General features: G+C 44.7%; 1 protein-coding gene across 1 annotated transcript; it reads left to right on the top strand.

The window, feature by feature from the left end:
- Positions 1 to 6: 6 nt before the first annotated feature.
- PTS (6-pyruvoyltetrahydropterin synthase) lies at positions 7 to 4,825 on the top strand. Its single transcript, XM_014949636.1, has 6 exons — positions 7 to 22; positions 841 to 920; positions 2,266 to 2,288; positions 3,301 to 3,357; positions 3,670 to 3,740; positions 4,246 to 4,825. The coding sequence occupies exons 4-6, from the start codon at positions 3,319 to 3,321 to the stop codon at positions 4,385 to 4,387; spliced, it is 252 nt and encodes an 83-aa protein (XP_014805122.1). The 5' UTR covers positions 7 to 22; positions 841 to 920; positions 2,266 to 2,288; positions 3,301 to 3,318; the 3' UTR covers positions 4,388 to 4,825.
- The last annotated feature ends 11,274 nt before the right edge of the window (positions 4,826 to 16,099 follow it).

The following is a 16,099-nucleotide window of genomic DNA, read 5'->3' as shown; positions in this document are numbered from 1 at the left end:
GCGCCTGCCACCGGCTGCACAGGTGAGCGGCCCGGCCCCGCCGTCCCGGGACGCGGGCACAGCCGCGGGGCGGCCGCGGCGGACCCGGTTTCCCTCCCAGCCGTCCGCGGTGGGGAGGCGCGGGGGGCGCGCAGAGCTGCGCGGCGTTTGCGCGGCGCAGGTCCCCTCTCCGCAGCCGGGCGCGGGGAGGCCGGTGTGCCTGCCTGCCGTCGGGCGCTTCCCGGTTCTCCTTGGTTTAGGCTGTTTTCTGCAGTCTCCAGTGGCCAGTCCTGGCTTCAGACATCAGTGCCTCACTAGGGTTGAATGAGAACTGAAGTCTTGGTTTTAACGGGACAAACTGCTTGCAGTTCGTGAGCAACTCACCGTGCCCCTAATCTGTCGCATTTTTCTCAAAACGTAGGTATTCCTAAAGAGTGTCTTGACATGAAATATTCCTCGGAGTAGGCACTTGAATTTCTTCAAAGGAAAGCTTCAGAGAGGGAAGCTGTCCTTTTTACTTCTTGGAGAAGCTCCCTGAGCTTTGTTAGTTAATAATAATATGCACAGTGCACTCCAGACACTTATTTCTAAGAGCCCAAGTCATTTTGCCATATTCATATGTGAGTAGTTGTTAGCGTCTATACAGCAGTAGTATTAGGCAGTTGTTACGAAACCCACAGCAAACAAAAACCCCATTGTCAACAACATCTTTCTGTGGGCCAAACACTCCTCTGGTTCTCTTTGTGCCTTCTGGGTAGAATAAGCTAGTAGGTTAAATTTGGGAGAGTAAATAGTTGGAAGAGCTAGAAAGCAATTGCAGTTGAAGCCTGTAATGGAATACCATGTCTGTATTTCTCACAGTAAGTCACTGAGTGATGAAGAAAACCTGAAGCTGTTTGGGAAATGCAACAATCCAAATGGCCATGGACACAACTATAAAGGTAAGGGGTTGCTTACGCGTGTAGTTACGGACAGAGGCTGCTCTCAGGCAGGCTGGTCTGAATGTGGAATAACCCATGGGAGAGCTGGGCCAGTCATGTGTCTCAGCAGTCTCATATGGTTTTTAGTGGCTTGTTCTGAGGTTTTTTAGAATTGGAAGGACTCCTCAGCAGCAGTAGGGTTGAACCATGGCATGGATTTGCAAGCTATTTGGTTAAATAGATAATAAATTTCTCAAAATGTCACTTCATGAATCAAAGCTACTTGTTTATAATCTGCAAAATCATTGTTTTGAATTAAGATTTTTTTCTAAGCAAAAGACATGCAATTTAAACAACCTGTAAACTTTACTTAAGGTTGTTTTCACAAGTTCCTTTCCTCCATCTATACCTTATGCGTGCAGAATCAGATCTCTCCATTTATTAGGCTGGCTTCCTGTTTAGCACTGTGTATTGTAGGTACCCTGTGATCTCTCTTACAAAGCTACTCGATTTACCAGGGAAGACAGATTGACAGGTTGCTGTACTAAAGATTCATCCCTTGCTTTAAAGGTGGCACAACAGTTTTTGGTTTTTTATATAAGAAGGATGTTCCCACTGTAAAAAAAAAAAAAAAAAAAAAAAAAAAGCTGGAAAGCTAGGGAGATGCTGCTAAAACTATGTCTGAAATCACTGTCTCTATTTTTGTGAGTTCCCCTGTGAGCTGTGATTCTGCTCTCAGTTCCTGGGGTTTGTGGGAAGGAATGCTGATCTTATAAGGATGATGTTTCTAAGTGTTTGTCTCTTTTGTTGAAAGGACTTCTGGGTTGAAATGACACCTTGCAGCGATTTCAGTTCTTAGAGAGCTGGTGGCCGCTTTCTCCCTTTCTTTCCTTCTCTGGTATTCTGTGATGTCGTAAGACTTATTAGCTGACCTCACATCTTATTATGTTGGAGGTCTGGTGATTGTGTGGGCACCTAGAGTGCCTGCATTGTCCAGAAGACTTTGCTGATCAAGCAACTTTGATCTTAAGTACGGACCACAGGCTGTCATAGGGAACAGGTACTTAAAAAGTCATCTAGTTTTATGTCTGTCTGCAAGGGGCACTTAGGGATAGTGGTGTGTCTCTGGGCATCAGACCTTGGAGAATGACTTCTTCAAGGAGCTGGGTGATTCTGAGTCCTTATTCTTTATGGAAAGGGTACCCATTTTATAAAAAAAGTCCTATTTTTAAGTGCTGGGAAGCCCGCACTGGTCCTTGTGCAGCTATTAGTGATTAGTGATGAATGGGTTGACTGTCCCAGTTGATAGTGTACTTTGTTGTTAGGTTCATGATGTCATTGTGACCTGATATTTTCTTTTTTTCAGTTATAGTCACTGTGCACGGAGAGGTAAGTGTGATCAACATTTTTTTTGCATTCCTTAGTGTGGCAGATGGGCCCCTGTCTTCCACAGTACTGAAGTTCTAGCTCAATTGCTAAGTTTCCTAGGGTGTTTGTGAAAAGTCTGTACACATCACTATAGGAGAAGGTTTTCCGTAGTCACTGTTGGATTCACCTTGCCTCTAACGAGGATTTGCAGGTGACTGTATTTAATCCAAAGTTTGTAATCAACCTCTGGGCGCACAACTTAATCTGCCAGAGCCTCACTGCAGGAGGTATAGACTCTGGTCAGACCTGTGGGGCACCTTTGGATGACTACTGAGCTAGAGGGAGGCTTAGCATTTCCAGTAACTGATTCTCTCTGCTGTTTTATTGTGGTATTTTGCTGCAAATATAAAAGCACAATCTGCTTTTCAAGTTGTTTTTCACGCTTCATCCTGTCCTTGCTCTGTGTATTCTGCAGAGTGAGTTGTTTAGACTTTGGTTCTTGTGTTTTCCAAACAACTTTTTGAAGATTTCCACTTTGTAGGACAGTGGGCTTCTATTCAGATGAGAAACTAAAATTTTAAAGCTTCTTCCTTCTGCTTTCCCCAAATATGCTGTGAACTATACAGCCTGATTTTGTTCCTGGAGCTGTGCCTTCTCCAGATGGGAGAATGCCCTGAGATCAGGCTCTTTTTTATCCCTGGTTGTTCAGTCCAGTGGTTTAATGCCAATTTTCCTGCTTATGGTCATGCTAGGTTTGTTGCTTGAAGACTGTTTCAGTGAGTTTTTTCTCCCTGGTGTTAGCTTTTATGAGAGAGTGGAACCACTGGAGCTGTTTGTATGCTGTACCTAGCCTTTGGGAACATCACAGGAGAAGAGTTGGAACTCAGTGTGTGAAGGTGGAAAGATATTTTTCCTGTGGTTCAGATGTCCTGAGTGCATGGATACTCCCAGTCTGATTTGTACAGGCTCACGGCAACTGTGGTAGTAAGGACATGTAGCTAGGCTACTAATCTCCCTTTTGTTTTCCCTGCAGATCGACCCAGTCTCAGGAATGGTTATAAATCTGACAGACCTGAAAGAATATATGCAGGTAATAGCACTAGTTTCCTCCACATCTCCTGGGAGGATTGGTTAGAGCTTAGCGATTTGTCTAGTACCAGGGTGGAGACATGGGGAGGTGATGATGGTAAGAAATAAAGAAGAAATTAAGTAATGATTTAAGACTTATTTGCTTTAGCACTGTGATGTAAACCAGTACTGTGTCTCCAGCTAGGAAGTTAACAGGCGGATCTTACCTATTTTTTACATACTGTTGCCTTGCTCCAGTCCCATTTGCATGGTAATTTGAACCCCAACTCCACTGACAAAGCAGGGCAAGATTGTCACTGTTTTCTTTCTGCAGGAGGCAATCATGGAACCACTTGACCACAAAAACCTGGATAAAGATGTGCCGTACTTTGCTGAGGTTGTGAGGTGGGTGTTGGAGACTCCTCGTGGCATTGGTTGCAGGGTCAAAGAACAGTCTTCAAGGCTTAGTCCAGCATCTGAGAGAGAAGCCTTGATACCTTTGTGTGTAACACACCTGTGACACACACTTGTGCGTGTCAGGTGCTGGGTGCCCTGCCTGCCTTCCAGTGCTACTGCTGTGCCCTGCTGCCTCGCTGGGCTGGGTGCAGGTCTGCTGGGCCAGCTGCCGTCCCGCGTAAGCAGCAAAGCCCCCCTTGCTTGCACCTGAAGAGCCCTTTGCAGACTGCTGCTTGTCACACAATCCTGTTCTGGCAACAGCTTGGGACGACAGATAATGACCCGTTAATTAAACCTCATTTAGTCCATGTTTGCTGGCAACGGTTCAAGCCCCACTTACATTCAGTGTCCCGGGTTGGTTCCCTGTGGCCTTTAGCATACCCCCTCAGCTTTCTGGGTACAGCCTCGAATATCATTGCTGTCAATTCTGAATCTGCTCCTGTTTCACTCTTAGCACCACAGAGAATGTTGCAGTATTCATCTGGGAAAACCTCAAGAAGCTCCTGCCCATGGGAACTCTTTATAAAGTCAAAGTGTATGAAACAGACCAAAACATTGTTGTTTATAAAGGAGAAGAAACAGTCTCTCAGAAGTGAAACGAGCTTCAGCTCAATTGGTCAGAAACTCTGCTGCATAATCAGATCGGTGGAATACTTCAACCTTGCTCGCTTTATTTCGTACACCTCGCTATTGGTTATTATTACAGAAGGACTAATACCAATGTTTCACAAGAATTCTTGCAGCAATCTAGCAATTTGGGTTCTCAGAATTTGTTGATTTGTTTGCTTTTTTCCAAGACATTCCTGCTTTGCAAACCCAAACCACCAAGCTGCTGTGAAATTTACAATTCCGTCATGTTAAATAAAGGAGCTTTCTAGAGAGGACACAGTCTGGCAAAATGTATGTCCCGTCCAGTCACAAAAGGCTTTGATTTTTCTCATTAGACATTGGATTCATTTATGATTTTTAATAACTTGGGCTTTGGTGTTGTTTTGGTTCTTGATGAAATAGAGAAACATTCTTGAGAATGAGAACTACATAAATCTCTTTTTTTCTTCTTTTATTTTTTCCTTATTCCTGTGCGACAGGCTCATTTCTTTTGTGGCTAGCCAGTCTTTCTCTGTATGAGGAACTGGCATACTAAGCAATATCTCCTGCTACGGCAGATTTTTCATTCTGTCTCTGATCGTGGACAGCTGAAATAGTAGGGGAGGACCTGAGGTACCTTGAGTCCATATCCACTGAAGCCCCTGAAAGCTTTTTGGCACAAACAGCCAGATCAAGCGTATTTTTCTTAGGGAAGTTTTTATGAGTTCTGTAGGAACAGGATCAAACTCTCATCTTTCTGGAAAAAGCAGTCAGCTCAGGTTCTTGCTGTGATGATCATCAGTTACCCATGTCAGGAACGCCTTGTAGAGAAAAGCACTTGGTATGCATCAGTCATAAGGGCTGCAGGTTCCTGCTGTCACTTGCAGATTAGGTGGTGCAACACTGCTCAGCATAGGTTGTTACAAATGGATAAGGCTGTGAGATGAGTTTTAATGAACACTAACCAAATTTTTCTGAAGATTCCTGAAATTGTAGACGTACTGTAAAAGTGAAATGCTGGAAGAGTAATGCATCTAAAAACCAATTAGGAACAGTTATTGTACAGTTCCTCTAGTTAAGAGCAATAAGATAAAGTGATAGTACTGTGCGTGTTTACTACATGAGTAATGTCCTGAGAAGTAATTAGGTATGGCCATGAAGAATAACTTAATGCATATAACTAAAAAAGTGATATCCAGGGTAATAATTCCCTTGCTGTTCAAAGAAATTGCGCATCTGAGTAATGATAGCAAACAGCACCATTTAGAAAGGTTTAATGAAACTTGCTTAATAGTTAACTGTGGCTGCACTCTCCTACTGGCTGAGGGTAAAGCATGCTTCTATAGCTACCAGTTCTGCTAGAAAAGAGGTTTTACAGTTCAAAAAAATACTTTGCTTTCTTTTAAACTGTGACTGCTTTATATGAAGACAATTCTGTGCTGTCTCCTGCATTGATCCATCTTTGTTCAAACTTTCTGGATGAGCTTCTAAAAGTGAATAGTAAGAAAAGGTTGGACACGAGGGATATTCCAACCTTCCCTCTTTGGCAGAGAAAAGCCTCTGCCATGGGGGCTACCGCATTGTGGGGGTTTTTTTCCCTCTTAAAGATAGTACTTTGGTGAATAATTGGCTGAAGGTTTATTCCAGTGTCACACAGGTAGAGAGTGCTATGTGCATCAGGTGAAGGAAACACTGTTCACACACTGTTGCCCCTTGTCCCTTTTTTTTTTTCCCCTCTGATATGGAACCAAGCAGCATATCTGAATGCTTCTGCTGGTCTAGGTCACTGGTGTGATATGTCATTCCGGTTTGCTAAAATGGTGTAAATCTTACTGGATGATAGCTGATGATGATGATTCACAAAGCATTTTGTGTCTTCAGTGAGTCATAGAGACTAAAATATATCATGTGCTGTCTTTATCTGGAGAGTAGTTTAGCTGTTGACATAAAACAAACAAATGGTTACATCTATATAGCACAGCCCTTTGCTATTGTTAGCATGAAGTCAGGTGCTTCATGGCCGGAAAAAAACTAGCCCAAATCCGTCATCTTTTACTGCAGTGCAACATATCCCGGACAAAGTCTCACAATTGCTTGAGCATTTATGTTTTCACTGAATTGAATTTTTTTTCACTGAATTTTTTTAGAATTGGAAGGGACCATATAGATCATCTAGTCCAACTCCCCTGCTGAAGCAGGATTGCCTAGCTTGTCAGAGCATGTTACTCAGGATGGCATCCAGGTGGGTCTTGAAAATGTCCAAAGAAGGGGACTCCACACCCTCCCTGGGCAGCCTGTTCCAGGGCTCTGCCACCCTCACTGGAAAGAAGTTTTTCCTCATATTTGAGTGGAACCTCTTATGTTCCAACTTGTGCCCGTTGTCCCTTGTCCTCTCACTGGGAACCACTGAAAAGAGTCTGGCTCCATCCTCCTTCAACCCACCCTTGAGATACTTGTAAGCATTAATAAGGTCTCCCCTCAGCCTTCTCTTCTCCAGACTAAAGAGTCCCAGCTCTCTCAGTCTTTCTTCATAAGGGAGATGCTCCAATCCTTGAATCATCTTTGTTGCCCTTCACTGGACTCTTTCCAGTAGTTCCCTGTCCCTCTTGAACTGGGGAGCCCAGAACTGGACGCAGGATTCCAGTTGTGGCCTCACCAGTGCAGAGCAGAGGGGGAAAATGGCTTCCCTTGACCTGCTGGCCACACTCTGCCCTACACAGCCCAGGATTCCGTTGGCCTTCCTGGCCACAAGAGCACACTGCTTGCTCGTTGTCATTCTGCTGTCCACCAGGACCCTAGATCTTTCTCTTCAGAAGTTGTCTCCAGCAGGTCCACCCCTAACCTGTATTGGTGCCTGACATTTTTCTTCCCCAGGTGCAGGACCCTATACTTTTCCCTGTTGAACCTCATGAGGTTCTTCTTTGCCCAGCCCTCCAGCCTGTCCAGATCTCGCTGGATGGCAGCACAGCCCTCCGGGGTGTCAGCCACCCCTCCCAGTTTGGTATCATCAGCAAACCTGCTGAGGATACACTCTGTCCCCTCGTCCAGGTCACTAATGAATATATTGAACAGCACTGGACCAAGTATTGACCCCTGGGGGACACCACTGGTTACAGGCTTCCAACTTGAACCTGCTCCATTAATCATTACCCTTTGAGTCCTGTCACACAGCCAGTTCTCAATCCACCTCACTGTCCCCTCATCTAGCCCATACTGCCTTAGTTTCCCAATGAGGATGTTATGGGAGACAGTGTCAAAAGCCTTGCTGAAGTCAAGGTAGATGACATCGGCTGCCCTCCCCTCATCCAACCATGCTGTGTTGCATGTTGGAGATGTATTCATATCCTTTATTTTGATCTCTGGTTTAAATGCCCGCAGGTCTGAGGAGATGGAAATAAATTAATTGACCGGGTAGTGGCTTTGGTGAAGGGGGGTCGGCAATAACAGAGCTAGACTTGTAATTGCCTATGTCCCAAGAAATTAGAGTGTATCCTGTACCTTCTGCTTAGAGGAGTCTTGATCTTTGTAGGTGGGAGGTGAGTGTCTGTAGGAATCAACCTCCAAATCCATAAGTTAGGGAGGAAGGAGAGAATTAACTCACATAATTAAGCATTAAGCATCTCTGTGTTGTAACTTAGTTACTGAGTGATGAAACTGTTTGAAGGAGGACTGTTCAGGGTCCAAGACAGCAATTAAAAGGTCAAAGCTGATCCCAGGAGAACTACTGTAGAAGCAAGACTTGCAGCTTTAGTGCACATAAATGTAAATAGCAGTATAATGACACCAAGACCAGAAAAGTGCTGTGTTGTGTTTAGTAAGGAGCGAGGGGGAGTATCCAGTTCTGCCTGCCTGTCACATGGAAAGATAAATCATCAGGTTGTATGGAAAAGGAGTAGTGCCAGGGCAGGACTGAGTGAATGTGGAGCCAGCAAGAAGCTGGCCATGTCAGCTCCTTGGGCTGCGCTTATGTTCGTGTGCTTCAGTTAACGTGACCATTTGATTTTGCCAGCTAGAAGCAAAGAAAAGTTCAAGGCTGTTTAGTTTCAAAAGAAAGCTGTTTAGCAGCAGTTTCTAGGGGACGTTTTGCCACTCTGCCTCACTGCAAAGAGAAAAGCTCATCTTCTCTTTTCTGTGCTTGAAACATAGCGACCACAGGAGGAGTCTGGGTTCAGCTCCAGCTTTTGCAGTCTGAGAGTGGGAATAGATCATTTTCTCATGTTGTCTGAAATGATGAAACAGCATAGAGCAAAAGGGACACCATTACAAAAAGATCAGCAAAGTGAAAAACAGCAGCTTGGACTAAGACAGGTTCTGTCACTCAATCTTATGTGCCACTCCCTAGGCAGTTATTTATACTTCATTGTAGCCCCAACAATGATCGAGTTAATAAATAATCCAAGCATCAGACTATGTGCGGGACATGGAGACCCCACCCAGAGCTGTTCTTCCAAGTTCAAACAAACGGCAGTATCTTACGATTCCTGAATTGAAGTTTGCCCCTGTAACATGGCTTTGTGTATGTGCACAGTGCCTGGAAGGCAATGACAGCTGCGGGGTTGTTCGCAGGACCTCTGCCTGCTTCGTTGCCCAAGACTGACCGTACCTTGGGAGGGAATGAGAGGTTGCATGAAGCAACAGGGAGCCCCTGGGTTTGTTCTGCAAAAAGGTTGGGAAGGTCACTGTGAATAGAGCGGTAGGCTGTCGGGAGAGAGGGAGCTGCTGTGGCTGAGAGAGGACCCATCCCTGTCTGCCCCAGAGCTCCCAGCCAAGAGCCAGGGGGCTAACTCGCTGGCTAACATTTTCCTAGCTGCTCACTGAGTATTCCTCATTTCCCAGGGGCCCTGCCTGGGAAAGGTGCCTGCAGAATCACGGGCCAGAGATGGGAGGAAGCCTCAGGGCCCTCAAACACAATTCCCTCCTCCTGCAGGCAGTCGTCATTTAGGCTGTCCAGTAATGAGGTTTAGCTCATTAGGATGTTTGCTCCAACCCTGGCTCTAATTACCAGCAGTAATTAATAATTGGGAGGCCAGTTGGAAGTAGAGCGTAAGGCCACAGGCAGAGTGGTGCTAGTGAAAAGAACAATTGAGGGGTTAAAGGACATTTTGTGGCTCTTGCCCTGCAGTGAGCATTATTTGTCCTGTGTATTCAGTGACACTGGGGCGTGGGGGAAATAGGATATGGTCCTACCACATACATACAAGGAGAGCTGTTTTATGGCAAAGCCATAGTTTGGGCAATTTGTTTGTGTGCTTTGCCCACTCCAATGATCTTTTTATTGGTGTGGGTGTCTGTAAGTACAATAGAGTCATTAGGATGGGATGGAAGGCAGGCTTTTAATGTACTAGGAGTAGGATTTGTTTATTCAGACACTGCTGAAGCCCTGTTTTGGAAAACTCAACAGCTGCTCTAAAAGTTACGTAGAAATGTCTGTGAATGGCAAAGGACTAAATAGTGCTGTCCCAAAAGAAGGCACCTGTGAGCCAAATGTTTCTGATTCAGATTTGTAGGTATCACCTGACTCTCTCTTGTTACTCCTGTCACTCCTGAGTGGGCTGCTGGGAGAGTAAACATTGCCGTATTTCCGCTAGAGAGGAATGGGTGCAGCCAACAGGAGACCCAGGCTTACAACTATATCTTGTTCTGCAGCAGTGGGATTTTGGGGTGATGTAAATTAAGAAAATAATGCTTAATAATGATGGGTTACTCCCAGAATGAGTCATACACTTCCTCCTGCTGTATCTACGGTAAGATATGTTAATGAGAAGTGAAATCTGTAGTCCAAGAAGTTGGGGTGGTTCTGCTGATATTTTTGAGACAGTATGCATTATCCGGGATAGCACAACAGCTATTAAAAGTTCAGGAACTACAGGAAGTCAGTGGGAAGGGTGAGAAATTTTTTAATGGAGATTTCTCCGTTTGCTGTAATTGCTCTGTTAATTATTAATCAATGTTTTAAAGCTAAATACTTCTAGTAACGGATTTTAACTCATGGTTAGCTCAAGATTTCATAGATGTGTCCTGAAGAATTGGGCTTCAGGTCTCATCTGATACACCCTCAGAGCCACTTTTCTGTCTCTGTAGGCAGTGAAGTCCCTGTCAGCTGCCACGTCATTGACTTCATGCCACCCTCCATCTGCCAGGCACTCCCAGAAGTTGTTCCAAATATGCAGAGCAAATATTGCAACAGCAATATGCCGTTCTGCAAAAGTAACTGATTTCCAACACAAAAGAAGAAATGTGTTTGTCCTAGGCTTGTTTCAGGCCATAGATCAGACTGTCTTTCAAACAATGACCTGAAGTTTCCCCAATGTGAGACCCAGAGACTGTCACAGGAACAAAGGTTGAACTAAGTCACCAAATTTTGGGTCCTGGAACCTTTAGAACCTAGCAGAAGGGAGCGCAGGACTGAGAGACCACAGAGCCCTGGGTCTAGCAGACCTGCCTGACTGCACTGGTGAGCCCCGACCTTGCAGCACTGCAGCAGTGTGCTTTCACACTGGCTGCTCTTCATTAGCAGCTCTCTCACAAGTGATAGAAATGGGCAGGGGGGACAGACTGTCTCATTTCCATGGACCTTCCTCATATCAGCCTACTTGGTCATGCATAAAGGCATTGTGGCTTTCTCAGAAGTGAAGACAGGCTAGAGAGAGAGCTGTGAAGGGGGCATTTTCTAGGAGAAAAGGTTGACTTACACTTGATGACTCATTTGTTCTTTACATGTATCCACACAGCTGTAGGTTGGTCTCTGCCATATGTTTCTGCTGCAGAACTCGAAAGTTCAGCAAAATACTTGACATCCTGATCCAGGTTCTGTAGCGGAGTGGCTCCGTGATTGCCTTTGGGGAAAAAAAGGAACACATGGGCAGCTGTCCTGGTGGCAGGGCTAGATAATGTGGCATGTTTTTGTCTCCTGGGACATTTAGCTCTGAATCAAAGGAGGGTCTTGCTTTCCTTACACTTCAGGGTTGGAAACTGAGGTGATGCTAGTTCTTTTTTTAATCTTTCTGACAGCTAATACATTTGGCTTTTTTTAAAATTATTATTATCTCCAGCACTTTCACATGTTTTAGTCTCGGCAATGTCTTTTACCCACTGATGTGAGCTTTTGGGTGTTGCAGGCTTCATCTGTATTTTGCTGTGTGCTAAAGCAGGGGAATTTCCCTATGTTGGTTTCAAATTCCCAGTTACGATGCAGTACCCTTCGCACTCCTTTTCCTGGTTATGTTTGTGAAAGAAGTTTTCCCAGGGAAATTAGACAGTGATGTAAAAGGAAATGCTAGTATTTTCTGCTGAATAGTGTAAAAGTGAGAACACTGCTGCTGAGGCTTGTCAATGGGACAAACCCTGCAAGAGTTCACCTCTCTGGACGTGAACTGCATTGCTCTACTGCCCTGCGCTTATAGATAGTATGGTAAATAGGAGTTCCCACAAGGATACTTAAAAGGAATTTCATATGTATTATCCAAGGCAAGTAGCTGTAATCTTACAAGACAGGCATATCAGCAGTGAGATTAAAATTGAACAGTAGTTTACAGCACTAATTAGAATTTTATTGTGTGTTGTGCAGTGCAATAGCAGAAGGTACAACATATTCAAATCTTTGCTAATTACCCTTCCTGAGAAACAGATGCCAATTTTAATAGCTGGATCCTAAAAAAATTATTTCTACTAAATTCTGCAGAACCATTCCATTAGTGCATCATTCCAGGCACTAAGTGGTTAAAATTTTATCTGTGAAATCGTCCTTGAGACTTCTGACTTTATAAACCAATCACTCTACAACTCGCCGGGAAACTGGAAAATCAGCGGAGATTAGTATGAAACAGGTGAAAGTTTACACTTGCATTGAGAAGCCTTATGGTATGAGAGGGAGAAAAATCTTTTCTGTGATGCAAACCATGGCTCTTTGAGATAGATAAAATTTGAACAAGCAACAGAGTTGGGTAAGGTGCTCCCACTTTAAAGGAAACCCAGCCTTATCAGGGAGAAAAAGGGCAAGAGTCAGTGTAGAAGGGGATTGATCTCTTGAGTCAACCATCACAGGCCGCTATTGAATCACCTTGTGTTGGATCCAAGGACAGGTGGCAGCAAATTCACCACTGCATACTTCTCCCTCCTTGAAACAGAGCTGAGCACAGCTATTGCAGATTGTGCCTGTCTTGGTTTGCATCCCTGTCTCTGAGCTGCCAAACTGACGAGTGCCAGCCAACTTAGGCTGGTGGGCAGCATCAGCTCTGAACAGCTGCAGAAACCAAAATGGCCTCGAGAAGATGGCTGGAGTGAAGACAGGGCTACCTAATATCATGCCTGCCTTTTGGGACAGCAGACTTCTGAAGAGGCTGAGGGGGCAGACCAGGGCACCCGCTGCTTCCATGTAGTGCTGCTGAGTATGGTTAGCCAGTCTTTGTCGCTGTAGCTGCCTGCAAAGCACGGGGAAGATGGGATGGTGCTAAAGAAAGGATCAGATGCCGAAACCGGGTAGAGAAATTAGGTAATGCAGTGCTTGTATTTAATATTTCTAAATAAACTGCACCTCTCAGTTTATTATTTTCCTTCCTGGCTGAGAGGTGCAGAGATTCAGGAAAAGAGAGCGAGAGAGAGTCTGTGTGTATGTCTATATGTGTCTGTGTGTGATGTTAGAGCCTGTCAGGGCAGCTCTGACCTTGAGCACTGAAGCCACAGCTCAGGTGTTCTGAGTTGGCTTTACGCCAATGTCTAATGGGAAGTGTCTGAAGGACCTAATGACTCTTTAGATAAGCATGAAAGATAACACAGCTTTAAGTCTTTTCTTCTTCCTCCCTTTGAATTGTGTGTGGGCAAATGCTCTTTGGAGAAGGACTCTGAATGGAAATCCTGCCAGCTTGCTTATAATGCCTGGGTTGGTCCCTGTCATCCCTGCTGGGTACTTATGCTTAATTGGCCCCAGAGAGTTTGCATAGGATGATAAAGCAGGAGCTTTTGTTTTAAAGCTTCCTGTCATTCCCATAAACTTTAAAGGGTAGGTAATCCCTTGGCCTGAAGCTGAGGCCCCAGAAGGACTTTGGCAGGACCACCACTGGCCTTCCTTATGCCCTCATTGCTGTCTGCTGTGGTCAAGGGCTGCCCGGCCAAAGCACAGCCTAGAGCAGGGCATACAGGCTTGTAACACCTGCCCACCCTGTGGCCCTGGAGCACCAAGGGTAAGGTCAAAGCCAGCAGCCATACTGCATGTTTAACTTCCCCACTTAAACTGTAGAGAGTTTCACTTAACCCTGCTGTAATATTGTCAGAGACAGGAGAGAAGAGATCCTTTTATTCCTTCCCCAGCGCTATTTGGAGAGGATGGGATGCCAAGAGACCAGAGGAATGAAAAGGGCAAAGGTTTGACACAGGGGAGTAGCCCTTGCTTTGGTGGCCTTGGCAGTAGAGGATAATGGAATATCTGTTGAGAAATTTGAATAACAAAAGCAGATCTGTGAACCAAGGCGGGTTTATTGGCATGGTTTGTAACCAATAAGAGTGAGTTATTATCACAGCTGTCCAGTTTTAGCTAGTAATTTTTCAGATAATTCTATAGGAAAGAAAAAAAATCTGTCTTGAAACCACACGATGTCTGAATGCCTGAAAAATACAGATGATCAGGGACAATTTCTACCTGTTGTGCCCAGCTCCTCTGTTAGGTCTCAGGAATACGAAGGCTCCTCTGCTTTCAGGCTGTCAGTGTTCTGCAGCAAACCTTTCATCACTTGGTAGCTACAATTTATTCAACAGAAATAAGGGCTAATTGTAGGCACATCACAAATTCTGGGCTAGTAAGGCAGGTTAAAGTGAGATCTCTCATCCGTGACCATCGAAACACTGTTACAATCTGGTGCTCAGTCTTCTGATGGGTAAACAGCAACAGGAGGCAGGGGTATGCCTTTCTGACTCTACCCTCCTAAAAGCCATCTGGCTTACCCTGTACAGGATTGAAGTGTACAGGCGTCACCTTTATTTGTATCTTTATGTGTTCATCTGTGGCGTCAAAGCCAAATATTTCACAGCATTAAGAAACATTTCAACACACACCCCTGCCCTACCACATCATAGTGAAACCAGGAAATAATGTTAGGTGCAAGAGCCAAGTTTCATTCCTTAATTTATTTAGATTAGTTTAAGAAAAAATTACTTTCCAGAAGTTTGAAAATTTCTAAGTAAATACTATCCATATAAAAATATAAACATTAGTAATAAAATCAAGACATTTGATGGCCCAATCTTGCCCTACAGCAAAATCAGCTGTTGATTAAAAAATAGGAATAAAAAATACCCACCCTGCCATTCCAGAAAGCCAGAGAAAGTTTATAAGCCATCCACTGAAATAACAAAATTTAGAGGATGCTGGACGAAATAAGAGTATGGAGCATAAATTCTCAAGGAATATCCCCCCTTTATGGAGGATACCCTACCAGCAGGATCTCCAGCTTCTCCTGGCGAGGTGGTTGCCTCTCCAGGTGGAGGGTTGGTGGGCACGCTTGTTTCCTCCATGCTTGCACTGGAGGTTTTAAACTGGTTGAGGCATGTGGATCCTAAACCCATAATTTCCCCTTCCAGTCTCAATTCTTCTTCCAACAGTTTTGGTGAATACCCTGTGGGGGACTGTGCCAGACTGTCACTGGTGCATGTACGCGCACACACACAAATGCATGCTGTGAGCGCAGGTCCCCAGGCTGTGCAGCCAAAGCAGACCTCTCCTTGAGCTTCTCAGCAGACCCTGGTACTCTGATGAGAAAAGGGCCTTTTGCCCCTCAAGCATTTTCATACTTTTTTGTGCTTCATAGAACCCTAGGTGATGAGGGAGGAATTAATTCATGTGGTGTTCCTTTGTTAGATGGGGTCTGCTCTTCACCGTGTTATGCTTTCCTAGCTGAAAAGCTAGAACAAAGTGATCTCTGACTTGCTTTGAAACATTTCATCTTGCTGAGATAGCTGGCTCTGGGCAAGGGGATTAAGGAGAGGATCAGCTCTGTAGTCAAATAGACCTTTATAATTTAATGCAGAAGTGCAATTATCATCCTAATACACAGAAGAAGTGAATAGTTTTCCTGAGTAGATAAGCTGCCTGCCCTCCTTCGCATTCCACAGGCAAGGACGAGAGGTGCAGGACAGCTGGGTCATCTTCTCTTCCTGACTTCTAGGAGAGCAGTTTACTTGTGGCAAGGAACAGCGGCAACTGAATGACAGCTATGAAGAAGGAGCTGCTCTGAACCGTGGTGACGGAGTTGGGGGTGGTGTTTGGGCGTTGTTGGGTGGTGGTTGGTGGTGCTGTGGTTGTTTCTGATACTGAAATGGAAAGAAACCCCCAGGGTTGATTAGAAGTTCAGAGGATCAGCTGAGCTACATACCTACTCCAAGAGGCTGCATTTAACTCTGATTTCTCAGAAATGAGGGGTCAAACCCATGGTAGGGGAATGGGATGTCTGAATACATTCACTGACATCGTTGGAGCATCATCAGTATAGGCTTGAGGCTCCTAGGTGGTAGGGGTTTCTCTGGAGAAACATTAGCTGTGGTGGCAAAGCCACAATTTCCACTTTTTATCTGTGTGACAGAGTTAATAGGGGGATGAAGCCTGGGCCAATACCTGCAGAAATTAATAAGCCTGTCCCCTCATTTATAGCTGTTTAATGTCCCTTAAAGCAAAAAGGAAGCTTGAAAAGGTTTTAAGTTCAACATTATAACCTGAAAAACCTGAGATATTC

Source organism: Calidris pugnax, unplaced genomic scaffold (assembly GCF_001431845.1).
Source record: "Calidris pugnax isolate Ruff unplaced genomic scaffold, ASM143184v1 scaffold180, whole genome shotgun sequence".
In the NCBI taxonomy this organism is placed as follows: Eukaryota; Metazoa; Chordata; class Aves; order Charadriiformes; family Scolopacidae; genus Calidris; species Calidris pugnax.
The sequence above is the reverse complement of the archived record's forward strand: the minus strand, read 5'-3'. Positions and strand labels throughout refer to the sequence as shown.

Coding starts and splice junctions, on each gene's coding strand:
- PTS (XM_014949636.1), top strand. CDS start 3,319: ATGGTTATAAATCTGACAGACCTGAAAGAATATATGCAG. Junction 3,358..3,669: donor ACCTGAAAGAATATATGCAG/GTAATAGCACTA, acceptor TTCTTTCTGCAG/GAGGCAATCATGGAACCACT. Junction 3,741..4,245: donor TACTTTGCTGAGGTTGTGAG/GTGGGTGTTGGA, acceptor TTTCACTCTTAG/CACCACAGAGAATGTTGCAG.